Source organism: Paramacrobiotus metropolitanus, unplaced genomic scaffold (assembly GCF_019649055.1).
Source record: "Paramacrobiotus metropolitanus isolate TYO unplaced genomic scaffold, Prichtersi_v1.0 Parri_scaffold0000072, whole genome shotgun sequence".
Taxonomy (NCBI): Eukaryota; Metazoa; Tardigrada; class Eutardigrada; order Parachela; family Macrobiotidae; genus Paramacrobiotus; species Paramacrobiotus metropolitanus.
Window position 1 is genome coordinate 442633 of NW_026570292.1, and position 26181 is coordinate 468813.

Here is a 26181-nt window from a genome sequence, read left to right on the forward strand (position 1 = left end):
ACCGAAAACATCGAAATAACACTTGTAAGGCGGTGTCCTTTCAATAATTAAACGTGCGTAGTCGTACTCGTACACCCGCATTTCTCAGCTGTTTCGTGACTTAATCAATGCATCAGTTTTCCTTGTGCTGATCAAGTGTCATTAAGCTAGCTCCCACATCCAGACAACCTGCCTCTCCAGCCGCTGTGTATGTGGCGAGGTATGTCATCCGATCTGAACGTCATTCCTTAAAGGCGAAAAAAACAGCGGCATACATTCTACTAGATTATGATGGTACCGCGAATATTCGCGGCAACGCTATTATTTCTGATTCTTTTAAGTGATGCTCACAGCGCTTATAATGTTAGTTTGATGATTTACGGAATGTGGAAGCCGCCGTTTTTACAAGCGTTACCATTCACGGCACCGGGATTTGAGCTGGGCGCCATCGCTGCTAACGATGTTTACGCCGGAAATCTTAATTTTCAACTGAGCTTTGTTTCCTCTAAATTGGTGCAGATTTGCACGGATATTTCAGCAAATATTAATCAGATAGCGGAGCGCTACTACAACACAACCGAAGAAGAATCGGCCGTTAAAGCTTTATTTTATCCAGGTACATATGACATTTTGCTCTACTTGTTTTGCACAAAGCATACTTGAAGTTTGGAGCTTATACCCCAACGTGAAGTAGTACCTAAATTAAATTTCAGGGTGTGATTCATCAACAGCCGTAGCTGATTTTGGGCGAGGTTAGGATTAGTGGATTTAAATGCGGCATAATCCTCTAACATAACTGACAAGATTTTGTCTTGCAGAATGGAATATTTTATCAGTTAACATGTATGCTGTGGTATTATAAGAATCGTCCCAAGATTTTTAGCTGAACTATACAAACGGTGCATAATTTACTCCTTTAAACAGTGGTGCAACGTTTTCCAATACGCGAAATCGGACCACCTACCCGACCAGCGTCGCATTCGGACCGTATCCGTACGAGATTTACGGTGTCATGGTTGGCCAGTTGAGTGCCGCTTACAAATGGCCGAGTATTGCCATTGTCTACGATGTGTCCGGCATTACGCTCTTCAACTTGCGGGTGTCTCAGGAGATTCGCCGCTATATGCGCCAGAATTACGAGCATATCGATGTGCACGCGTTTCCTGTTGACGTACGCGGCAGCGTCGAATTTCGGCCCATCATCCAGGAAATTTCCCTCTTTACACGCGGTAATGAGCGTTGCTTTTTCTAAATGTTTTGTTTAGCTTGCGTCACAAGCTAGCATAACTGGTGCATCTACTCTTTGCGTTTTAGTGATTTTCTTTGCGATGCCAGCCAATGTCACCCAAGAATTTCTGGTAAAAAAAGATATCACAAGGCGCTTTTGAGCTATGGTGCCAAATGTTGTGAATAATTTACAAGATGCCATTTATTTAGATGGTCTTTGCGGATTCCGGTGAACCGAGGGAGGAATATGTGGGTGTAATTTAAAGAGAAAACCGCGTATGCCGGTTATTTCCAGGAAGAGCACCAACTAACAACTGCGTGCTTGTTTGTTGTAATTAACCGATATATTCACATACGTATAGCAAAGTTATTTTTTAAACTGATTAGAAGAAACAACGAAACTGTAATTCACAACATATAAACTAATTTTTAACTTATATTCTTGATTTTATTTACATGTTTCTACCACTCTAGGTGCACATCTACTTGGATTTTGTGGGAAGCGTTAAAAGCCCACTAAACCTGGACTACAACGCTTCCAGTGACGTAATGACGCGTTTCTTTAATCCGGCACATTTTGCTCACTTTTTCTTCTGTAGGTGGCTGCCTCGTTATGGAAATCGGTATTTGTTGTGGCCATCTGCTTTGATCATGATGATGTAAAAATGGTCGCATTACGAAAGGAATTTTACCGAACCGCCATCGACAAATACAACGCCACTTTCCGTGGTCCCAACGGTGTTGTAAGCGCTCACGGTGCACTTCCCGTTTTTGCACAGGTAAACCCGCAAACCACAGTTCTATTTTTTTTAGGCAAACGAGTTTATTACAACAGCCTATACATCTATTCTGCTCTACGCACAAGTAAGAAATATCGATTTTCCACAATAATTATTAAATCCGGCAATCACTTGTACACGAGCGTGCTTAATAGGTCTTAAATGAGACAATCAACGCCGGATATGACCCGCGTGATGGCAGCCGGTTAGCCGCTGCCATGCTGAACCGTACCTTTACATTTCCCGCTGTGGGAAGCGTGTATATCGATGAAAATGGTGAACGACAGAACACGATCTGCTTATACAACTTTCAGCCTGAACTGCAACGTTTTGAAGTAAGAATGAACTTATCGCCTCAAAAAAGCGCAATTTAATTAATGGTAGTGTCCATGAATTTTCTGTCAGAGAGTGAGGTATTTCGACAGTGCAACACGGACACTGCGTAATGCTTCTGATGCTGCTGTTTACTGGGGAACACCACACAATATACCGCCGCTTAGCGAGCCTGTGTGCGGTTTCACGAAGGACCGGGGACCCTGTTCGAAACTGGGTTCGTTATAGCTCACAATTGTCAGCAAATGTATTTAATAAAATAATTCGGCTTTTTTTCCTTGCAAAAAAACATTGCGCCTTTTCGAAATCGGTGTGCAGTCGCAGCTTCTGTTTCTAGTGTAAATATAGGCTGCAAAATTGAGTGCAAATGCTGACGACTAGCGCAAAAAGTGAAGTACTTTCGACAAATATGGCTGAGCTTTCGGCAAATATTTCATTCATCGCGCGGAGCAAATACGGTGTGAATACGTATTCTCCTGCAATTTAATTTTCTTGTGGTTTTTTTTATTTCGATACAGGATCTTCGACCCTTGGAGGGATAATTTCCGGGATAGTACTGGTGGTTCTGGTTTTATCTTGTACGGTCCCGCCTTTTTTGTAAGACTCAACTGTGTATTAATCGAAATATACGTGATCTGATTTTAGTATCATATACCAGCCACTATATTTCGGCGTGGTATACTTTGGCAAAAGAAAAATTCTTCCTCCTTTATCTCCAGTTTACTCTTTTAGACGGATGCAGAAACCAGCAGTGGATGAAAACTGGTGGGTTGTGGATATGCATCATTTGAGCCGCGCTGTCGAAGTTGGTAGCAGCGAGGTACAGTACCTACACTACGGTTTTCACAAGCATCGAAGCTTTAATCTGCCACAATATTTTGGCAGATTTCTGGACGCAGTCACCCTTTCTCTTTCAAATCCAACCTGCTTATCAACGCACCTATGCGTTACCACGGGATGCACGTGTGGGCAAAGGTCGTGCAAATCAGCAAGCGTGCCGTTCAGTTGCAGTCCAGCAACGGAATTATTAACATTCGACCGGAATTCCGCCAGCTTATGACAGAGGCATGAAATAGCTATCCTGCTTTTATTTCGTTGACAGAATGCAGGTGCATATTTGCATATTTCTAGATTCGGGCGTTATCGAGGCGATGTGCCAACATCAACCCGCTCATCGGTATCGGACTCGGGCCGATCCGCTTAACCTACCTAACTGCGCTCTGCCAACGAGGAAATCTTGGTAACCTCATCGAAGAAGTGTCGCTCGACTGGGGACTGAAGTGTTCGCTCATTGCCGACCTCGTTGAAGTACGTTGAAAAGTCATACCTGTTTTGTCTGTACGATAACTCAAAAGATTTTGTTTTAGGGTGTAGCTGCCATTCATCGTACAACGATTCGCCGTCATGGTCATTTACGCCCCTCCAAATGTCTCATCGATAGTCGACTGGTGCTGAAGATTAATGAAGCCGGTTTCTACGATACCCTTCACGAACTACAGGTGGAACTGATCAACCCGAAAAACTTCGAAGCCATTGGTGAAACACTGCATAATGCATGGGTTGCGCCTGAATTGAGGATCGAGCTCATCGAAAGCGCCACGTTCGCCCATATCGCCATGCAAGCCGAGCCACCGGCTGACGTGTACGCTGTTGGAGGATTGATTAACTATTTACTGCAAGATCACACCAGCAGTAAAGGTATTTTGGTATAAAAGAGTTCATGTGGCGATAGCATCAAATTCTTTTTTACAATGTCGAAAATTTTGACTGCTGATATAACAGCGCCCTGCAATCGCGGCGCCAGTATTTGTAATTTCGTATCATTTAATTTATCATTACGTATATGTATACTCGTGCCAATGCGAAATGTTTTTCGTCATAGATGAGAAGGTGGTGGACTTTGCTTTCGCTAGTAACCACGGGATTCCGCCCAACGCAGTACCTTTGTTATCCACCCTCTTGTATGAATGCCGCAACGTTAATCCGGCCGATAGGCCAAACATCTGGCAGGTGAAAATGGAGATACACAAAGTGGCCGACAATGCGGGAAAACTTTTTGATCAACTGGTCAAACGATTGGAAGATTACGCTGTGCAGCTGGAGAATGCCGTGTCCCTCCGCACCTATACGCTCAAACAGGAAATGGAGAAATGTGATTCGCTGTTAGGCGAGATGCTTCCGAGGTATTACGCTGCGCCGGAATTAATTTACTGCACCGACGCATCTTTTATACGTAGCAATAGTTTCATTATTATGATAATTCTCTACAGTAGGTGTTGTGTTTTTTTTTCGCATCTTTATTAATAATCGCATAAGTTCTGGTAATAAAGAAAGAAATACGCTATCTTATTGTATTTGTAGTCCGTATTTTACGGACGCCTTGATAAATATTTCTTTCTTGTAAAAGTGGCTGTGTATAAACAAATTTCATGTTTAGGTACGTCTTGGTACAGCTCAGAATAGGTCATCTGGTGCAACCGCAGATCTTCCACTCCGTAACTATCCTTATGACTGGTGTTGCCGGCTTCGAAGAATTTGTCATAAAATCCCAAAACAGCCCTCTGGAATTAGTGGTTTTCTTGAATAACATGTTCACGGTCTTCGATTGCATCATTGCCAAATATGACTGCTACAAAGTGGAGACCATATTAGAGACTTGTTTGGTATCCCGCAAAATTTCTCATATTTGTTTAACTTTCAAAATGAGCGTCGTAACTGTGAAATTACTTTTGTGCAGGTGGTCAGCGGTTTGCCGGTGGAAAATCATGGCGATCACGTTAACGTGATAGCTAGTTTGGTGCTGGAAATGCGAACAGAGTTCAAACAAGGATTTCCGGATGGGCTTCACTTGAAAGCAGGAGTTCACAGTGGTTAGCCGGACAAATTTTAATATTTTTTTAATAGAACGTTTCAGCATTCATACCCAAGACTTTTGAAAAAATATTATTATAGTATATTGAAGTGCGCTGACGATAATTATTTACTGTCTGTATCGTTTTTAGGCCCGTGTGCAGCCGGTGTTGTTGGAACCGCCCGACCACGCTACTGCGTGTAAGTAACGGGTAAATTACAAAACACATGCTTAGTCTGATTGATAATGTGTGGTTTAATTAAACTCCAAGATTCGGCGATTCCGTAAATGTCACTTCAAGATTGGCCTGTACCAGCAAAGCCAACAAAATCCATATTAGTAACGCCACAGAAGAGCTGCTGGGATTCGACCCCAGCTTCAAGGTCAGTCGGCGTGGGATGACTTACCTGAAGGTAACCAAAACTTTATATATTACAACGGAAGCCTGACGGTGAGCTCCCGTTTACTGTGGGTTGGCTACACGCCGCGCCACGCCGCTAAACAGACCGATGTTGGTGGTCTAATTGTTTGCAATTAGGAACCAACAATTAGCTTATGAACAGGAAATGGTCTTACTGTTTTCCTGGAAGAATGCTGCGTAATTAGGTGGAAGAACGAGAGGTTATTTCGACCGAACGAACGACAGAATGTCCATGGACAAGTTTTATTCAAATTTAGGAAGTTACTCAATTACCGACTGATCAGCGTCCAATTTCCCATTTCACATCACACCGTTAAACACCGTAAACACACTAGCCAGCTGTGACTCATCATTCCGTACAGACTGACCAATCAAATAAAGTTTTAATTATTTGAACTTAACTACAGTCGCTATAATATCTGCTGAAAATATACACGACAACATTGCGCTTAATATGTAGGGTATCGGATCGATGATGACCTTTTGGCTCGACGGCTGAATAAAGTCGTGTGTGCAGCAGAATTGTTGGATATTCTTGGATCAAATCAAGAAGGCAGCTTGCATGCATTAATTTTACAAACCTCGTCACAGAAATTGCTGATTAAAACTGAATTATCAATTATTTTTCGGAAAAGGCCACACGTAACATGTACGAAATGGCCCATCTAGATCTACCGATGATCTAGATCTGCGTAGTTTGTTGCAAAATATTAAAATGCAATTCGAATAATAGTTTGTTTGCATATTCACAGAAAGTAGAGCTCTAGCACCGAATAGAGCTGAAAAAGAATTTCTCGTCCCAAGGGTAATGACCACTGACAGCAATGCACGCTGCACGTGTTGCAAGCGTGCGTTCCGCAATCCGTGTTAAAATCCAATTCTCCGGTACCGAACAGTTACTTTTGCCAGCTGTTTGATGTTTCTTGGTGTTACAGATACTGAGCTATGTATCGCCAGGGTTTACTGTAATAAATTATTAGCCGGCAAACCAGACGTAATTAGAGATATACGAGTAATACAACTAATACGAGTATCTTTCGAATGACCTCAGTGCTTTTTCTTAATCAGCTTACCTGTCTAGAATGAGCACAAGCATGCCATGTATGGGCCAGATTAATTAAACAGCAAGGAAACCACGGACGGCACTGCAGTTACTATTTGATGGGATAGGTTGCGTCAGCCACTGTCTCCGTATACTGCTCCGATTAGGTGTTAACATTTCAAGTTTCTGTAAGTTTCCAGTAAGCGTGGATGTGGCAAGCGGTAGCGCTCGATATCCACACCCAACTCACAGTAATTACTCAACTGGATTTTGACGAATCATGAAGAAGGATTTGATTTTAAGTATATCACAAAAATTTTAATTACGATATTGCTACGCCCAGCATCGTGCACGCTCTTCCGTTGCCTTTATCCGCAAAGTTTGCGATGTGCAGCAGAGCATCTGTTCAGTTAACGTTTCCTGAAGTACAAGCTGATCGTTTGAAGTTTCTTACTCCTTCTGAAAACATTTTAATCCACCTAACTTTCCACTATTAAATTTCGGAATGGTTATTAACAGGTTATCTTGTGCCATACCGCTGTTTTTTCTCTTTAATTTTGTTACATTATTCGACGACGGTGTAAGTGCGTTGAATGTGACTGTTGTGGTTTATGGAATGTGGATGCCGCCGCTGCTACAGTCTCTCATCTATACAGCTGCCGGCTTTGACCTGGGCTGGCGCGATACGGTGAAAATGTTGGGAGAAAGTAATGTGTCCCTTACAATTGATTACACCGCATCAAAGGACATTATGCAGTGTCCCGATATCTCCGCTAATTACTATCGTGTCGCGGAGCAGTATTATCATGCGCAGGAGGATCCTAGTCGTGCGCTCGGAATATTTTATCCAGGTCAGATTTGTCTAATCAGCAGATGACCTGGTCACGCGTTATTACTGAAAGGCTTGATTTGTGCTGTAGTCATGCAAGAAATTGTCCTGCTTAGATTTATAGCTTGATACGGTTGCACAGATACATTAATAAACGGGGCTGCATTAACATTAAAATAATGATAATAATGACTTCTGCTTGGATTTGTAGCTTAATACAGTATCTCTGTGTGACTTACACAGACACATTAACGAACATCTTGTATTACCATTCAAAAAATGATCGTTTAATTACAGGATGCGATGCAGATACGACGCTGGCTGATTTTGGGAGAGGTGCACAAATTCAAGTTTATACTTATAATAATGATTTTTTGATCGTTGATAACTGACGTCATGTTCTTACTTCAAACAGAATGGAACGTTTTCACGCTTTCCAGGTAACGAAAGTTGTTTAGCACTTCGGTAGACGCAAATCTCGACCATCGGGATTTTTGCAGCAACGCATTGGTGCTAATTTAATTCTATAAAACTGAGGAATATCAAAATTAATTATAAAACAACTATACAGAGTGTATTGTAAGCGCAAAATTGGTTTGTGCGATTTTTAGTTCGTGCAACATTAGAGGGGTTTTTAAGCCCACCTGATTACCTACATGAGTAGGTGTTGTGTACTTGTACCGCATAAGCCAAATCATGTTTGTTATGGAAATACCCGCAACTTTGCGTACAGTCGGCGTGCTAATTGGTCGCTGTTTCAGTGGAACCACGTTTTCCAATTTACGAAACCGCTCCATTTATCCTACAACAATCGCCATGGGGCCGATGCAATATGAGCTGTATGGCCTGGTCGCTGGCCGTTTCCTGCAGGCTCACAACTGGACGAGCGCGGCGCTGATTTTCGATATTTCCGGCTTGACGGTGTATAATCTCCGTGTAGCAGAGGCGATCATTCAATACTTCCGCCGGTATTACGAATACATGGAGATGCACGCATTCCCAGTTAATATTAGCGCTGTGACGGATTTTCCCAGGATTATCAGAGAGCTATCTACGTTCACGAGAGGTAAGTAGCTAACCACATTAGGTTTCATAATTATTTTGATGCAGCTTCGAGTGGTTGTTGATAAGGAACTCGGTTAGCATTAATATACTGCGAATGTCAGCTAATTATATTTTGCAGTTATATTCCTATCGATGCCGCCGGAATCAGCGTCATTATTTTTGGTTAGTATCATATGTACACCACACTGATCACGAGCTTGCATTAATGGAAAAAATACGTTTCACAGAACGAATTTGCGACTTCCGGAGAGTCAGCTGAAGAATACGTAGGTGTCACGCAATCACATCAAACCTCCATGTGAGACACTGAGAACTATAATTAAACATCAAATTGAACTATAAGGTGCGGGTGTACATTGATATACCAGGAAGTTCGACCAGTCCATTGGGAAGATCGTATATAAACGATACGGTAGGTCAGTGGCTTTAAACAAAAGCGCAAAACAAACCTTTTTGAATTACCATGGCAAACTAAGAGCTTTTTTTCATAATGTGCCGTTTTGACTGGTAGAAATCAGTCTTCTTGCAACCTCCCGTCTTGTTCTTGACCATATGCTACGATCACGAAGAGCGTGATGTCGCCGAACTGAAAAAAGAAATGCAAGATTTGGCAAGGCGAAAGTATAATGCAACCTTTCGTCCTGGAACCGGGGTACGTACTGTACAAAATATTTAATATCAACCCCGCGTTAAGCTGCTTCTTCTATTTCAGCCAAGTGAATTAGTTATGACCGCCTATACGTCAATCCTTCTGTACGGCAAAGTACGGCACAAGCGGTTTTTGTAGAAGGCATGAACTTTTGTATATTAAAAGCGAGTTTGCATTTCCTAGGCAATTCAGGAAACTCTGTTAGGTGGACAAGATCCGCGAAACGGGACAGCAGTTGCTCAAGTAATGCAGAACCGCACTTTTGCGTTTCCATCGGTTGGCAGGGTCTACATTGACGAGCAAGGAGAACGGCAGAATATCCTGTGCTTCTTCTCGTTCCAAAACGATTCCCGCACATTTGAGGTTGCAACCCAATAAGTCTAATCAAGGGAAACAACCAATGATTTTGTTATGTTTTCCGTCTAGAAAGTGTGGTACTTTGACGGTGCAAGAAAGAAACTGCGGAAAACAAATTTTTCCATTAACTGGGGCACACCCACAAATGCCGCGCCACCGAATAAGCCGGTTTGTGGATACCATAAAGAACTGCCGCCATGTCGCAGAGGTGAGTCACTTATTTTTACTAATTGGAAGACCAACAACTACATTGTTCGTACTCGTGAAATTTTGTAGGGTGGTCAACAGCAGCAGCGGTCGGACTTGCTATCGGGATCATCATAGCCGTACTGGGAATTTCGGTCTGCGTATTTCGGTGCGTTTCACTAGCGAATATCAATCGAAATAAATAATCGCACTATCGGTCGGCAGAAAGAAATTAATGCACGCGGGCCACAACATTTTAATAGGCACGTGCAAAAGACACCTACCGATGACGAATGGTGGATACTGAAAACGGACTGCATTAACAATGCAAAAATTGCAGCAAGTACGAAGTGTCCGGTGTCCGAGACTGGAAACTTATTATTGTATAAAGGAGCACCGGTATGGAGTCGAACCGTATTGGTTTTATCGAAGGCGAAATTGCCACATGTTTCTACTGGTGATATCCACATAACAACTGCGTTCAGAAAAACCATGGCTGAGGTACAAAATTAAAATATTTCATTTTTTCAACAATCTACAGCAAATACGGATTGATTTACTTATCGGAATTCAAATGACAACAGGTTCGGCTTTTAATGGAACGCTGCCGAAATATTAACCCTCTTATCGGTTTGGATTTGGACATGTACCGCATAACGTACATGTACGCTTTCTGTCCGCGTGGAAGTCTGATTGACGTCGCTCAGGAAATGCACCTAGAGTGGGCCTTGAAAAGTTCCCTCATCTCGGATCTTGTCGAGGTACAAGGCGGCCATGTTTATCGCGTAAGGTTATGGAAACCTGAAAACCGGTGCAATTTTAGGCTGTTACAGCCATCCATCGATCACCGCTTCGTAGTCACGGTTATTTGCGACCTTCGAAATGTCTCATCGATCGATACTTTGTACTAAAGATCGGAGATACCGGATTGTACAGAAGCTTAGTGGATTTGAAACTGGATACACTTGACGATGATAAAAAAGATATCGTGACCTTTGTTGCACCGGAACTGCGAGGCAAAAACCACGAAACCCTTACGCAACGCCACCCATCGGTTGATGTGTTTAGCGTAGGGGAGTTAATCAGCTACATTCTCCATGACCACGACAAAGGTCTGCAGCACGGTTTCTAAAGCTTGCATATAAAAACATAACAACAAAATTTTGTAGAAGAACTGTCCACGTTTGCCGATGATGACCATGACTATTTGGATACTTCAATTAAAACACGGATAGTGTTGGATAATATCGTCCAGCAGTGTCAGAGTGACAATTCTTCACTTCGACCGTCAATTTACGAAATTAGGAAAGAGTTGTCTAAAGTTATAAGCCAATCGGGACGTCTCGTTGATCAAATGGTGGCGCGGCTCGAAGACTACGCGACTCATTTGGAGAATGCCGTTACACTGCGCACGCAAACTCTAAAAATGGAAATCGATCGATGCGATGCACTCTTAGGCGAAATGCTACCACGGTATCACAATAATTGCTTGTAATGAAGATTAGCTTCCACAATTTCTACAAATATATTATTTTTTTTAGGTATATCATTGTACAGTTGCGGATCGGGCACACCGTGCACGCCCAAGAATTTCCCTCTGTGACACTGTTGTTTGCCAGTGTGTCAGGATTTGACGATTTCGTTATTCATTGCCAAGATAAGCCCCTTGAGATTGTTGACCTTTTAGGGTTTACTTTTTCCACTTTCGATCGCATTATGGCTAAATACGATTGTTATAAAGTGGAAACGATCACAGACAACTGTTTGGTAAGGACGTGGATCATTCAGATCTGCCTTTAAAGAACTGATGTTCTATCGTTCGTTAAATATCGGTAGGTTGTCAGCGGCCTGCCCATGCCAAACGGCGACGAACATGTGCACATTATTGGAAAGCTGGCTCTTGGTTTGCGTAGTGCCTTTATCTCACAGATATCCGCAAAACAGTTAAATATTCAATGCGGAATCCATACCGGTACGCACAATATCTATTATAGATTAGCTGTTTACTTTGATGCTAATTTTAAGCAAACTACAAAAACCTTTTTTGGAGTTAAAATTTAAACTACGAGAGATTTAATTATCCCTTGGCTTTAGGATCCTGCGCTGCCGGCATTGTTGGAACAGCGCGACCTCGATACTGCGTGTAAGAAAAGACTTTTGCAGTAGAACAGTCAAAGAATTCGACAGAATTTTATTGCGCAGCTTTGGAGATTCCGTTAACTGGGCATCCCGATTGGTTACTTCAAGCCAACCGGGACGAATTCATGTTAGCACAGCAACTGTGAGTCTCTTGGGAAGGAGCAATATATTTCGCGTTTATGAGCGGGGTGTGACAAAACTGAAGGTACTCCGGAGACGGATCTGGATGCGTATGATGACAGTTCATGGTGGTTGTTTTGGTGCAGGGCTTGGGAGAGGTCACCACATTCTGGTTGGAGGGATGATGTCATACTCCGCTTGTAAATCATGTTGCATGGGAAGTGAAATCATTTCGAATAAATAGGTAATCGTGGAACGTAAAAATTAGCATTAATTTGATTCGCATTGTGATATGGACATGCACAGAACTCTCGGCTGTGTTACGCAAACGTTAACAGTCTACAAAGTTTCTTTACACTTGAGCGCTGAATACTTCAACTATGAAGTTACAAAACTGGAGCCGTACGATCTTGTTGTGAGCCTTCGTTCGCGCTGTGTTTTGAACCGCAAGCACGAGCACACAACGGACAAACCAAAACAGTTATACGTCAGGCAAAAACAAAAAAAGTTATACGTACAGTACTGTAATTAGTGTCATTTATTCATGTCCAACATTATATATTGAAAACCTTAAGAAAATATCACTTATTACTCAGCCGTTTATTCAGCCATTTACTCAGCCATTACTCATTTATTAACTAATGTCACGTACAAGCAAACAATCGTACAACATCGACCAACTGCACAGTGTAACGAACCAAAAACAGCTGGCAATTTCAAACATAAGCTGCCAGAATTAACAACTATACCATCATATCTCTTTTTTTTACTCTAGGACTTCAAGTAAATGCGTGCTAAATCTTAAAACGGAAGTATTAAAACTCTCGATAGACGCTACGGAAAACAGTATGTCCACCACAGCTACTCGAGGCGTCCTTCTTTCCCCGTCCATCGTTAACGAGAATTCAGGCTCAGCTGGCCAGTTAGACACTGACCTATTTCATGAAACCTAATTAATAATCAGATAACCAGCTGCACACATCTCTCTCGCCCAAGTACAGTTCTCTCGTACTTCTTGTGGAGTGTGGGCTTTTGAATATTACCGATATCTTAGAAGGGCGGACGCCTGCGACAGGAGAACACTGCTGATTCTATAAATGAAATTTAAATATGAATTTCTGAATTTACTGAAGATACTGAAGAAATAAAAATCTGCCGATGACGGGACTCGAACCCGTGCCAGCTGCGTCTGTAGCCGTCCGTCTTACCACTGATCTACACCGGCTGCATTATCAAATCTTCTTAAGATTTTAGCGCACTGTGCGACTGCCTATCAGATATACATATTACCGTTTGGGCATTTGTAGTATTTATTATAGTATGAACTTTTCAATTTACCCTTTTTTAAAGTCATCACCGCACAACCGAAACCCACTATAGCCTTTGGCAATCGGCAGGGAAGAAGACTCCAGGTATTCGTTTCTTCGTCGTATACCTCGATATCGCGATCAGTAGGTCCCGAACATCCACCCAGAACGTAGACCTTGCCATCCACACACCCACATCCTGCTGCCCAACGCGCTTTAATCATGTCGCCTGCATCCACATACTGATTACCACGTATTCGTACCAAAAGAGAAAAAATCTGAAGTTCGAAAATATGTAAGCATGCATGTTGTTCCACCACAACAGCAACAACACCAGTGATCCAGTTAACTATAAACTCACTCTTTTTCGACCAACAATTACTGGATGGATCATACGCCTCTACGTAATGCAAATCACCATCGGAACCTCGGCCACCTATAACGATGCATGGAGTTCGGAGTTAGTGCTGCCTATATGTAAAGTTGTATAAATATATTATTTAGTGAGATAGTGAGATTCGCCCGTAGTGAGATCGGGATGGGGAGATCGGGATGGGGAGTGAGCAAAATAGCTGCGCCCGTTCATTTCACAGCCTGCACCCGTTGCGCCCCCCCCCCTCTTCGGACTTCACCACGACCCTGAACCCGTTCGACAACAAGTCAAAGTCTACTGGGTGTCTAATTCCAAAACTTACAAACATTCCACACAAATTCAACACGGCACCGCGCATGCGACACGGGCGCACTGGTAGTGGCGACCGCTGAGCCTTTAAAAAACCCCATGGATTTGGCTCCCGCGCGCCTGTTTCGGGCGCAGAATAAATTCAGACGTTAGCCGAGGAGGGAAGTGCGTGCGTCCGTGCGCACACCCCGTCACTACGGCCCTAAATATATACGGAAGAAACGTATCTTTCATACCAATAACGTAAATCACGTTATTCGGACCAACACAGGCGCTACAGAAGCGTCGTGCAGTTGGCATATCAGCGAGTTTACTCCAAGCATCCGCGCCCGGATCGTAACAAAAGGTTGAGTTAACAGGCTCTGCTCCCATCTGGACGACTCCTCCAAACACGTACAGCCGGTCCTTGGTAGCCACCATGGCAAAAGCAGCTAATGGATGCGGTAGAGCAACCACAGATCGCCAAACATCTTTCTCTGGATCATAACATTCCACGGCATCCAAAACCGTCGCTGCGCCGCTACAGCCACCCACAGCGTAAATGCGACCGTTAAGAGCGGCTACACCAACATAAATACGACCAAGGTGCATGCGGGCCAGATCCGTACATTCGTTCCGAAACAAGTCCAATTGGCGAACTCGATGCGTACCATGTGAACCATTTTCTACTACTCCGCCACAAACGATAATTTCGTTGTTCTCCGTCATCGCCATGCCACAGCCGACAACTGCCTGTGGAAATTTTGGAGCATCGAAATTCCATACAGCCGACAACGACGGGCTGAAAACGTGCACTGTATCCATTCTGCCGTCGTCTTCATTCCAGCCACCAACACACACAACCACTTTCGGCAAACCTTGCAAATTAAAAAGAAAGATCTACCAGCCCGAAGAGCAAAGTATAACCCGAAGGTTAGCCGGGCTCTACGGAAGAACCCGGAAAGTTTACCTGGACAGAACAAAAAAGTTTTACAGAAAATTTGGGCTTACCGTGTGATTTTCGAGGCCGACATCGAGATAATATCGCGTCGTTCTTCCGACCGGGCAGTTCTTCGACAGCCGTGGACTGCGAGGGGTAACCTCCAGCGGCAGAGCTAAGAAGGCCATTGAAAAGAGCCAGAAAATAGCTTTCCAGACGCTTGGGAGAAAGAAATGGCACACGGATGTACTGCAGAACATCCGACAGCTGCGCTTGACGCCCAGTCTGGTCGTATTCGTACCAACGCTTCACAGCCTCAAACACTTCGTCCTCGCTTTCAGCGCACAAGTCATCAGATGCAGCCAGCTCAACGATCTGAAACACGCAGAAGAACTACAAAAGGACCGGGAAAAACTGAAAGAAATTTTGTAGTTACAAAGTTATTTTTGTTTTGCTTATACCCTACTGGATTGGTAATGCAATAAATAAATTACAGAAAAAACAAAAGAGCACAGCCGTACGCGGAAACAAAGCGCCAGGGCCGCCAGCAAATAAAAGACTAAAAACAATTGTCAGAAATCAGATAATGTCACCAATCGTTATGACACTGTCACACTGGCATTATTGTACTAATTATATTCTTAATGCCCGAAGAAGTCTGTACCGTTTCTGCATCGACAAGCGAGAATTCACTGCTCTGAGCAATCTGCACGAAATGACGCACGACCAACTTTTTGGCCTTCTCGGCCAATCGCGGATTATTATGCATCTTGGCCAACGAATAGACCTGCAGATAACTGGATACATCCATGTGCTTCTCTAAGAAATCCCAGCACAGCGTGACTACTGGAGAGAAGTCCAAAAATATCGCTGCAGCAAGGAGTGACTGCACGTCGTCGTTGCCGATAACGATTTGCAGAGTGTACACAAAATCCACCAACCTGTAGTCACGCAACGAAAACAAATGTCAGAACTTAACATTCAAACTTAACTTACTTTTATTCAAATTAATCAAATATCAAATTTCTATCAAAAGTAAAGACTTAAAGGAATGTCACGTGCCAATCCGGGTATTAAATGTGCGAAAAAAATAAGTCAGTACGAAACGGATCTCCAAAGAGAAGTGCGAAAAAAATAAGTCAGTACGAAACGGATCTCCAAAGAGAAATCCTAAGACCATTACTGATTACATTACAGAAACGCTAGTACCCTTACTTCTGCAGCGTGTTACAGAAAATATTGCGCAGCTGGATCACTTTTTCAGAAGACTCCTTCCAGTCCGATGCAAACATGGTGCGAAAGTAGCTGCTTTGGGCGCTGAGCACCAGACGATGACAGGGAATCCCGACGGCTGATTCTTCCGCGCCTTTCAGCACCACGTCGCACAGCACTCCACTGCTCTTCATCTCCTGCAGTCCGATAACGAGTCGTTCCGTCATGGCGCCCGCCACAGAGGAGCGGACACCGGCCGGCGCCGCGCTGGCCTGAATTTGTTCAGATGACATGATCCTAATGAGGATGTGTGGTAAGCAAAGAGTGCTGAATGATCACTAAGGAACTGGCACATCTGACGAGAACTTTGCTGGCACCTGTTGCACTAGCACTGTGTCTGTCCACGGACTTCAACAGACACAAGTCGCTATTCTTCACTGGACAGTACCAACCAGTATCCCTCCTTGAATACGATACTCGTGCATTTTCAATAACAAAGCACAATTACTTTGCAAAGGTACAGGAGAGTGCATTCATTAAAAGTACGGTATGTATCGCAAATCGTAAAACCTGGAACCATCAAAATGAAACAGCTGTGGCAGCTCGACAAAGTGCCTGGGCCTAGTTGATTGTAGCGTCACCCTGCCGGCGGTTGGCTTTGCGACGTTTTCAAGTTTCAACCGGAACTGGAAGTGGTGTTACCGCGGTTGTTGTTAAGTATTTCTGCCAGGATAAGGTCTTAAGTAATTCTTTGAATATTTTGTTAACTCACCTTCTTACAGTTTTGTTTTCGAAACGCAATAAACTGTGTTACTATGAAGACCGTTCTTACGCTGAATCAGAGATCAAGATTTAAAAAGAATTTTTGAAAAAGATATCGGAACTCTAATTCGGTGGAAGAACGGTCTCTAAGTTTACTGTGCTTCCATGTAAAATTTGAAGAAGATCGGTCTCTAATGAGATTTCTGTACACGTAAATGCGTTTGAACTTTTTGGAATTTTCTTACACCCATAGCTGCCAACCGGATATTGTACGAACAAATACTCGTAGTTAGACTAAGTTCTCACGCTTATGTATATAAATCTTTTGGCTACTTAATGTCATAAAAACAATGCAAAAAGGGGTTTGGGAACTGGGATTACTCGACAGCGAAGGTCTTCGTGCCTTTCACAAATTTGGTACCAGGTCACTTCCCTGAAATGATTAAATACCATAAAGATCAGTACCATTTGCCACTTCGATTGTAAAAATTAAGTGGCCATCTGCAGCATAGAAATTTAAGCCGGACAAAGAAGAGACCTTATTTTAGAAAGAAAAGAAAGAAAATGCTTTTATATGTGACTAGCTGCAGGATCACAACGATACCATGATTTATTACCATCCATCAGTCGCAACAAATAAATCAAGTAATTAACGAATAAAGATATAAACTATTGAATAGACTTGTACACTGGACGTGCCCGAGGTGAAATCCTACAATGTAGGACTAAATGGTCGCATAGCCAGCATTCTGTACGCAAGCCGTGCAGTGCACTTGTACGAAACGGATATTTTGAACTCAGTGCTACAGTGCACTCAGCACTGCGCTGCATTCGTACTGAATGTGGAGATTTTGGGTGTGCGACCATTTTGTCCTAAGCTGTACATGCAGAACCAAGTACGGCAGCACTCGTGCAAAATTTCAGCTGCATTCTAAACATGTTCGTCACTGTAAATTATCCGATCACTCCAACCAGAACGTCTGCATTTCGCCTTTGCCCTAAAAAGAATGGGTTTTTATTTTCGTCTCCCTAAAAGTTGAAGTAATAGAAGAATGGTCCAGCCAGTAGGAGTAGTAGAATGACCTTTATGGTCAGAGTGCCACGTAACACAAAGCGAAGGTTTTTCCGGTGGGAAGCCAGGCGCTCGGCGGAATGGCTCACATGGACCTTCCCAGCTATCGAAAGAAGTGTTAAGTGTTTTGTTCTGTGTTATAAGTCTACTGCGAACGCGAAATCAGTTTTCTACACGTCTGAGAAACCAGATATTCACGCTGTCGTCGTCCTCGTCGCTTCTGACGAGAACATATTCATTTCTACGTTTCAGACTATCACTACTATTAAGTCTTATAAACTGTTGTTCTCTAGCAATCATAATCACAACAAAGTGAGCAAACATTAAAAACAATAAGCATTCGTATAAAAAAGTTTGATATAGGGTCTTTACCTTCCCCATGGGTTTCCATGCGACTAGCTGTGTTGACGGTGTCACCAAACCTGCACGGTTTGAAAAAATCAAAACTGGGTTTTTAATCTGACCAGCAAAGGGACGTACAGGCAGTATCGAGGCATTTTCCGGCCGATTACTCCAGCGACAACCGGCCCTTTTTCAAATAAAAGACTCTATTACGAAAGTCCAGATACGTAGCACGGTAGCAGGTTACTCGCAGTCGTGAAAAACGCTTTGTTACCAGAATTAATGCCGACTCGAGCGCTTAGCTCTTCGGCAGCCAGGCAGCTTCTCGCAGACGTTAACAATTGTAACGACAGCATGCACAGTTCAGCTGCGTGGTCCGTCCCGTTTGGTGTGGGCACTCCGCTTGCCACCTTCAGAAGCAGTGAATTATGGACAGTGACTTTTCGACAGAACCACTCTGTCGTGCTATTAGCCAATTACCATGTACGAATCATTGATGGTTTCCACTTTATACGTATCGTACAACCCGAATATCCTGTCGAATTCCGAATACACGCTGTTCAGCAGCGATACAATATCCCACGGTGAATACGTGGACAATAAATGAGAAAATCCGGGGATATCACTAAACAGTACGGATGCGCTGTCGAACGTCTCCGGCAGGGTTTCTTGTTTCATGCGCAATTTGTGGACGATGGACCTAAAGAACCATTACAATTGGCAGTAAGTTAGCGTTTCTTGTTTTCTGACTTTTGTTGTTACTTTGGCAGCATTTCTGCCAAAAGCACATCGACATTATCCCGTTCTTCCACCAAGCTCCTCGTCTTCTCTATGACGATGAACTCTAGCTGCTGACTTTGCTCGTCCATCAGCCGGATAACGTAATCCACAATGTTTCGCGGTAAGCGCAGTTGACCGAAGAGCTTCTTCAGCTGCCAAATTCTGGGACGCAGAGCTGGATCAGTCTGGAGGCACTGCTCCGTCAATTGACTCCATTTCTGTTGTATTACCGATTTTCCTGCGCCTTCCGCATTCGTTATTTCCATTTCTGTTAAATAAACATTCAACTGCAGATCTGGTTATGTGGTGCATAATACTGTATATAATGTACGTACTTCGATACGTTAAACATTAAACCTACGTGGTATCTAGTACCTACCAGCCTCACTGCCGGTTGGTAAAAATTAGATTCCGGAAGTTAACATGCGTTGGCTCGTATGCTTGCAGTGAATCAATTACGTATATTGGTTCGCTTACTTTTATTTCCGTTGAGCATCTGGCTAATGACTCCAAAGTTCCGTGCATCCTCAGCCCGAAAATAGATTACCTTGTCGTAAAGCGTAACAAACTGCAGTACTACCGGGGATTTTCCCAAACACTCCAGTAACTGGAAACACCCCAGTTTAGCGATTCTTAAGTTATAGCGGTGGTTGATAAAGCATGCTTCAGGAGAAAGGTCTCCATGGAACTGCAGTGTGGAGGAATGGATATACGATAAACCCTGTCACCAGTAACGCATTTCATAACAGTTTGTGCTGAACACATGCAGGACCTTGCGGTACAGATGGCGTACCTGTAAAAGATCCCACAGCAAAGCCAACCGAATGGTGTCATCACGAAGCACAGAACGTGCCTGCAGAACATCGTTAATGTTGCCGCGCTCATCGAATTCCCACACTAACCAACACGAGTCTTTGATAACGTTGATGCCGTAGAATGATCCGATATTTGGATGCGATAGTTTCAATATCTGTCGAACAGATTACCGTTAGACAGGTTATGAAAGAGAATAAAAGCGAAAATGCAATAAAAGAGAAGAGGCAATAAAAGAGAACCAAAAGCAACGGCCAGCATTTGTTAAAACAACTCTCTATCCATGTACATAGTTTTTACGTACATCTAATATTATCGCTCGAAATTTTGCGCTGTGTACAATAACGGATTTGGGTATGTTCTGCCCAAGAGGAATTGTCAACGAGGCATTCAGGAGCGCCGATGATACATTTGAATCCTCCAGCAATACCGCGGAAAACATTCTGTCATTCGCCCTCTTTCTGTTAGAAAAACAGGTCGACGTTATTGGGTTTGTAGGCGAATAAATCGAAATGTTTAGCACTTAAAAGTTAAAATGAAATTATTACTGGTTCATAAATTAATACTGAAGCAGATTTCGTAGCACACCTGATATAGTAGGCCGTAACAAAGGTCACGCACAGCATGACCATCACGACCACCACAGGCGCAATGATTTCTGCAAGAGGACCAAATACACCATAAGTCTTCGTTATTTGGCATAGACGCCACCTGACACACCGAGTTTCATGGTGGCACAACAGTAGTATCAATGTGAAGCGTGATAAAATTTCTACTATCTATTACAATTAGGTGATTCCTAACCAGTTTAAAAAGTCCGGTGGGTGGAAAAATAATGCCCGGGGTGGGTCTTTGGAAATTCAATTTATTAATATAATTTTTTTGCAGCTCTTTGCAATGTACTAGTCATAACTACTAAGCTATCGTTACTCTAGTGTAATGCTTATGTCTGAAACCTTAGTACGGATAATAAGGAACGAGCGAACGACCGATTTTTCCAATTTTTATTTTTCACACCAACACAAACAAATCTCAATCAATTTGAATAGCATTATCATCCGGTTGGTCGTTCTCGTCCTGTTGGCCATCGTTATCGCTGTCCTCCAATGGCGATTCGTCTGCAAACGTATTTCATGCTTTAACGTGCAACACAAGGAAAAGCTTTTTATTTACCGCAAATGAACGGTTCTAGCTCCCAGTCCTCCTCAGAGTCGTCATCCGTGTCGGTGTCGTACGCGGTGATGATAAACCGGGTGACCGTTGGGAACTTGTCAGCCAACCAACGGTCATGTCCACGGATGTCGCACAGGGCGTTGGCCTCCACATCCAGCGAGCGCAGATGGGTCAGACGGGTCAGCAGCTCCAAGTCATCACGAAAGGCCAGCTTGTTGTTGACCAGGGAGAGCTTGACCAGGTTAGGACACTTGTCGGCGATGATGTCTATGTTGTCCAGGTGATTATCCCCCAACATCAGAACGCGCAGGTTAGGCATGTACGGAAAACCGTCCAATGACCACAGGTCACAGTCAATCAGACTCAACTTTTCCAACCCGTTCTGGAACTTGGAGAACTCAGGCAGGATGCTATTCGGCACGCGTTTACCATCCAGTATCATCTCACTCGTAGTACTGTTAAGCACACGAAACAAATTGCGGAAAGCGTTTTCCATTACCATAGTAGAAGCCATTGCTGTAGAAAGAAACTTTTATTTATTTTTCAAAAAAAAACGTACGACTGCAGTTCACTGGGTGTACTGTTTATATGGATAGCTGCATCCTTTTTCAATATTACTGTAACAATCAATAATAGCACTATACATCATCATCATTAATTACCACTGTAACGATCAAACATTACCACTGTCTGTAACAATCAATAATTGCACTATACATCATCATCAATAATTACCACTGTAACGATCAAACATTATCACTGTGATGCTAGGGAGTAACTCCAAATGCACATATAAACAGCACTGCATCTGAGAGATCGATACTCCAGTTTTGTGAAAGTTTTTAAATATAATGAGCATACTAATGTGATTATCTGGAATGACGAAGGTAAGTCAAATAGTAAGGTTACGTATCGTGCTGTTCCAATAACCGGTTTGTAAAATTTTCCCGACTCCTTCAGTAATTATAATAAAAGCAAATACTATAAAAAATACAACATAAAGTATTACTAATAAAATCTTTTCGCATCGTTGAGATACTGTACGTAAGTCCGGCATCATACACTGAAGGTTGGCCATTTTCTTGTACTTAAAGTAAGACCCAGAATCCTTAAATAGATGTTTTGCAGAAAATGAATTTGCAAGAGCGACTGCAGACATTCAGTAGATGGCCATTGTCCTATGTGTCCCCGTTATCTTTGGCACGTAGTGGGTTTGTTTATACGGGAGTAGACGATGACGTGGTCTGTACTATGTGTAAGACCGTCTTGGGTGGATGGAGCATTGGGGATAATCCGGCGCACGACCACAAACTCCTGTGCGAAGAATGCCCGTACGCTGCAATGGTTGAGGATGGAGACTATTACGTACCCTCCATGACTAATTACCGTGATCGTTTTGCTACGTTCGCCGAATGGCCGGAAAGTTATTCACAGACTCCTAAGCAGATGGCTTTGGCGGGATTCTATTATCTGGGTATCACGGATCGGGTGCAGTGCTTCTGTTGTGGAAAGAAGCTGGAAAAATGGAAGCCGCAGGAGGATGCTTGGACTGAACACGCAAAGTGGAACCCGACATGCAGATTTTTGATTGAGCAGAAAGGTCAAGCCTTCATCAACGACGTTCAACGGTTCTACCGCCTGGACCTGAGTATGATAGTATTCGGAACGGAAGACGACGAGCACGAGGAATTCATTGTGGCGAGTGCGCTGCAGCAAGGGCACTCGTACATGCACATTATCCAAGCACTGCAGGCCAGGAATAAACCACCGGGTAAGCGCTTCAACTCTGTCGCAGAATTGGTACAAGCGGTTAAAGATATCCAAAATCGAGAGACGGGTAATGCTCCTGATGACGAATCGCAGATGGATCATGAATGTAGAATATGCATGGATAAAAAAGTGACGATGGTTTTTGATCCGTGTGGGCATGCGGTGTGTTGTGGAAACTGTTCGAAAAAACTAGAGAGCTGTCCAGTATGCCGTATTAGAGTGAAAAAGTACATACGGTTGTATTTTGCATGACACTCATTATTTAAGCGCATGAATGTATTGAATGGCAGTAAAATTATCATGTATAGCATCATTAGTGATTACCCGCGTTTCCGTGCACCTTTCGGTATGTGTATATGTGGCCCAACTATGTCTGGAAAAACACAGTTCACATTCTCTTTAATAAAAAACAGCGCTTTAGTATTCGATAAAGTACCATCAAAAATACTATATTGCTACGGTGAATGGCAAAACGGTTTTGATGATTTAATTAAAGAAGTTCCACACATTGAGTTTGTCAATGGTTTAGATAATTTATTTACTTTATTGCAATCCATCGACAGCGAGCAACATACATTATTAGTTATTGATGACTTGGCCAGTGATCTGTGCAAGGACGCTCGTTGTTCGGATTTATTTACGCGGGGAATCCATCATAAAAACTTGTCCGTTATTCTCCTGTTGCAAAATTTGTACAAGCAGGGAAAATCAATGCGTGACATTACCCTTAATTCACAGTACCTGGTACTATTTAAGAACGTTCGCGATATCAACCAAATAGCACTACTGGCTCGACAAACGGGATTAAAGCACATGATCGACGCTTATGAGAAAGTGACATCGGAGCCTTATCAACCGCTAGTTCTCGACTTACGGTCAACTTGCCCGGATTATCTACGGATACGCTCCCATGTTCTGCCTTATGAACAGATGCGGATTTACTTAAAACGGAATTGTGCCAGCCTGCCAAAATGTCCGAGCGCGTTAAAGCCTTAGCACCACTTGTAATAACGCTGCAGAGTTTAAAACCCAAACAGCGTAAGGTTTTGATGGGTTACTTATCCAAGTCCCAGTTAAAAGCCATGGAGGAAGTGGCTGTTAACATTGTCAAGAATACTGTGGAATTGTCGCCAGCCCATTTGGACAAGTGTAAACGCCATCGTAAAGCATTAAAGCTGATCGCGTTACGACGATATCCGCTAAAAGAAAAACGTAAAATTCTTCAACGTGGTGGTTTCATTGGAGCTATTTTGCCTGTCATTGCCGGTGTGTTAACATCGCTAATTGGTAATGGATGAGTACTATATTGTTCCGCGGCGCATGATGGAAAACCGCCTGCATAATCAACTGCAAGTTAATAAGGAACCACCGGAAGCGCAAAGCGTTGTAACTTTGGACGGTCTGGTTGCCAAAACGTTGCATCGCACCGATATAAGTGAATTTGAGAAGGCCAGTCAGTTAAGCGATATTTTGGAGCGTTTTCTAGCATTGAAGCAGAAAGCGCTTCCCGATGAAAACCCACTGGTTTTACCCACGGATGTGGCTAGACAGTCACCACCTCTAGCCACCGAGAAACAGGACACAGGCCCATACCGCAAACGTGCTCGCTCCGAAGAAGCAGAAGACCTCGCGCAACGTAAGCAATCAAAGCAAGCGCTCTTTCCCGCTTCTTTACCGACAAAGGGACTGAAACGGAACCACCCTGACGAGTCTGTCGGAACATCAAAAGCGGCACGCATTGCGTTGTTCCCTCCCACGTTACCCAAAAAAGGTCGGAAAAGAAGAAACGAAGGAACCGAACCGCAGCCGCGGAAGCAACCCCGTAAGCCGTTGTTCCCTTTGACCACTCCACTGAAGGGAAAAAAGAGAAAACCGGTTCATACGGAACCCGGGGAAAAAAAGCTGCGATCGCGTACTATTCAAACGGGGAGTGGAAAACATAAAATTCGCTGGATTACCTTAGCATAATGGCCGGACTGCTACCTAGTGTATTACGGTTGTGCCGGATATTTAAGATCAACTGCGTATCAACATGTTGCAACAATGGAGAGACTGATGAAAAAATATCTCAACCCGCGCGACCCCGGCGGTCTTGGAGGCGTCGAAAGGTTTCGAAGAAGTTTAAAGACCAAAGCCAACAAACGGAGAGCGGAGGAGATTCTTCAGGAGATCGATGCCTATACTGTAACCAAAGAAAACCGGAGGCGCTTTCGGCGGAATCCCATCGTGGTGACCAACCTACGCCAGCAGTATCAAGCGGATCTAGCGGATCTGTCCAAGTACTCTAACGAGAACGACGGATACAAACATTTGCTGTTTGTTATTGACTGTTTTTCCAAGAAACTGGACATCCAACCCATGAAAACAAAGACGGCTCGGGAAACCAAGGAAGCTTTAACACGAGCATTTGAGAAGCTTGGTGAACCGGAAAAGTTGCAATACGATAAAGGAACCGAAGTGCTCAACGCCACGGTTAAAAAATACCTCAATGAACGCAATATACAGTTTTTCACGTCGGAAAACGAAGACATCAAGTGTGCCATGGCAGAGAGGGTAATCCGGACCATCAAAACGCGTATCTTTCGCTTGTTTCGTGCACGCGTTTCCACTCGATACATCGACAAGCTGCAGGATTTGGTGCACTCGTACAACCACTCAAAACATCGCGCACACGGTATGCGCCCTGTTGACGTGACCCAGAACAATTCTTTGCTGGTGTATAACAAGCTGTTTCCACCAAAAATCACGTATAGTCCAAAGTTTAAAGTGGGTGATGCGGTGCGGATTGCCGTGCATAAAACCAAAGTGGAAAAAGGCTATACGTATCGATTTAAGGAGGAAATCTTCTACGTAAAAGAGATCCTTAAACACTCTGTACCGGTGTACCGCCTGCAAGATTACCAGGACAAACCTATTAAAGGAACCTTTTATGAAAACGAACTGTCTAAAGTGTCCCGACCGCACCTGAAAGAGCACACTATTGATCACGTTGTCAAAAAGCGAGGAGAAAAAGTGCTAGTACGCTGGTTAGGATACGGACCTGAACACGATTCTTGGATACATTCATCATGTTTGAAGGAGCGCCCTTCTACGTAACGCTGCCGAGCGACGTGGCGACTGACGCCAGTAATACGCCATCTAACTGGACAACGAAACTGAAACATCCGATTACATTGAAAGGAAAATGGGAAATGGCTCTTGTCGAACTACAGTACTTAAACTCATTCTATACTTTACCAGTGGAACAGAAAATTCAAGTGCAGATTGTTAAAGAATTCCGATTAAAAAAGGATGATACCGGATTTATCGAATCTGTGGACTACGTGGTTCATCAGGACGAAATTACCATTCCACCGGGAAACTTTAAGAATG

General features: G+C 43.3%; 6 protein-coding genes across 6 annotated transcripts; 3 read left to right on the forward strand and 3 right to left on the reverse strand.

The window, feature by feature from the left end:
• Positions 1-310: 310 nt before the first annotated feature.
• On the forward strand, positions 311-6245 carry LOC129594922 (receptor-type guanylate cyclase gcy-28-like). Its single transcript, XM_055491787.1, has 22 exons — positions 311-595; positions 693-731; positions 798-822; positions 904-1208; positions 1294-1337; positions 1417-1455; positions 1681-1752; positions 1806-1949; positions 2020-2070; positions 2141-2320; positions 2391-2535; positions 2837-2915; positions 3051-3138; positions 3204-3383; positions 3450-3626; positions 3686-4016; positions 4201-4501; positions 4756-4981; positions 5056-5188; positions 5321-5369; positions 5441-5582; positions 6051-6245. The coding sequence occupies exons 1-22, from the start codon at positions 352-354 to the stop codon at positions 6087-6089; spliced, it is 3033 nt and encodes a 1010-aa protein (XP_055347762.1). The 5' UTR covers positions 311-351; the 3' UTR covers positions 6090-6245.
• Positions 6246-7137: 892 nt separating this feature from the next.
• LOC129594864 (atrial natriuretic peptide receptor 1-like) lies at positions 7138-11865 on the forward strand. The gene is made up of 18 exons (XM_055491717.1): positions 7138-7483; positions 7759-7797; positions 7877-7901; positions 8223-8527; positions 8645-8688; positions 8870-8938; positions 9038-9178; positions 9239-9289; positions 9359-9538; positions 9602-9740; positions 9809-9887; positions 9982-10219; positions 10303-10479; positions 10542-10830; positions 10888-11191; positions 11260-11485; positions 11555-11621; positions 11813-11865. Exons 1-18 carry the CDS (start codon positions 7138-7140, stop codon positions 11863-11865), a joined length of 2772 nt encoding a protein of 923 aa, XP_055347692.1.
• Positions 11866-12597: 732 nt separating this feature from the next.
• Positions 12598-16649, reverse strand: LOC129594891 (kelch-like protein diablo). Its single transcript, XM_055491750.1, has 8 exons — positions 16475-16649; positions 16101-16394; positions 15550-15826; positions 14957-15260; positions 14203-14823; positions 13646-13720; positions 13316-13513; positions 12598-13068 (listed from the first exon to the last, which is right to left on the reverse strand). The coding sequence occupies exons 2-8, from the start codon at positions 16388-16390 to the stop codon at positions 13028-13030; spliced, it is 1806 nt and encodes a 601-aa protein (XP_055347725.1). The 5' UTR covers positions 16391-16394; positions 16475-16649; the 3' UTR covers positions 12598-13027.
• Positions 16650-17759: 1110 nt separating this feature from the next.
• On the reverse strand, positions 17760-19900 carry LOC129594895 (receptor-type guanylate cyclase gcy-13-like). Its single transcript, XM_055491753.1, has 9 exons — positions 19847-19900; positions 19531-19774; positions 19036-19321; positions 18754-18973; positions 18548-18683; positions 18412-18460; positions 18304-18353; positions 17943-18034; positions 17760-17857 (listed from the first exon to the last, which is right to left on the reverse strand). Exons 2-9 carry the CDS (start codon positions 19547-19549, stop codon positions 17822-17824), a joined length of 888 nt encoding a protein of 295 aa, XP_055347728.1. The 5' UTR covers positions 19550-19774; positions 19847-19900; the 3' UTR covers positions 17760-17821.
• Positions 19901-20898: 998 nt separating this feature from the next.
• LOC129594865 (putative acidic leucine-rich nuclear phosphoprotein 32 family member C) lies at positions 20899-21567 on the reverse strand. Its single transcript, XM_055491718.1, has 2 exons — positions 21040-21567; positions 20899-20984 (listed from the first exon to the last, which is right to left on the reverse strand). Exons 1-2 carry the CDS (start codon positions 21551-21553, stop codon positions 20899-20901), a joined length of 600 nt encoding a protein of 199 aa, XP_055347693.1. The 5' UTR covers positions 21554-21567.
• A 723-nt stretch (positions 21568-22290) lies between these two features.
• Positions 22291-24107, forward strand: LOC129594866 (baculoviral IAP repeat-containing protein 3-like). The gene is made up of 2 exons (XM_055491719.1): positions 22291-22915; positions 23740-24107. Exons 1-2 carry the CDS (start codon positions 22291-22293, stop codon positions 24105-24107), a joined length of 993 nt encoding a protein of 330 aa, XP_055347694.1.
• The last annotated feature ends 2074 nt before the right edge of the window (positions 24108-26181 follow it).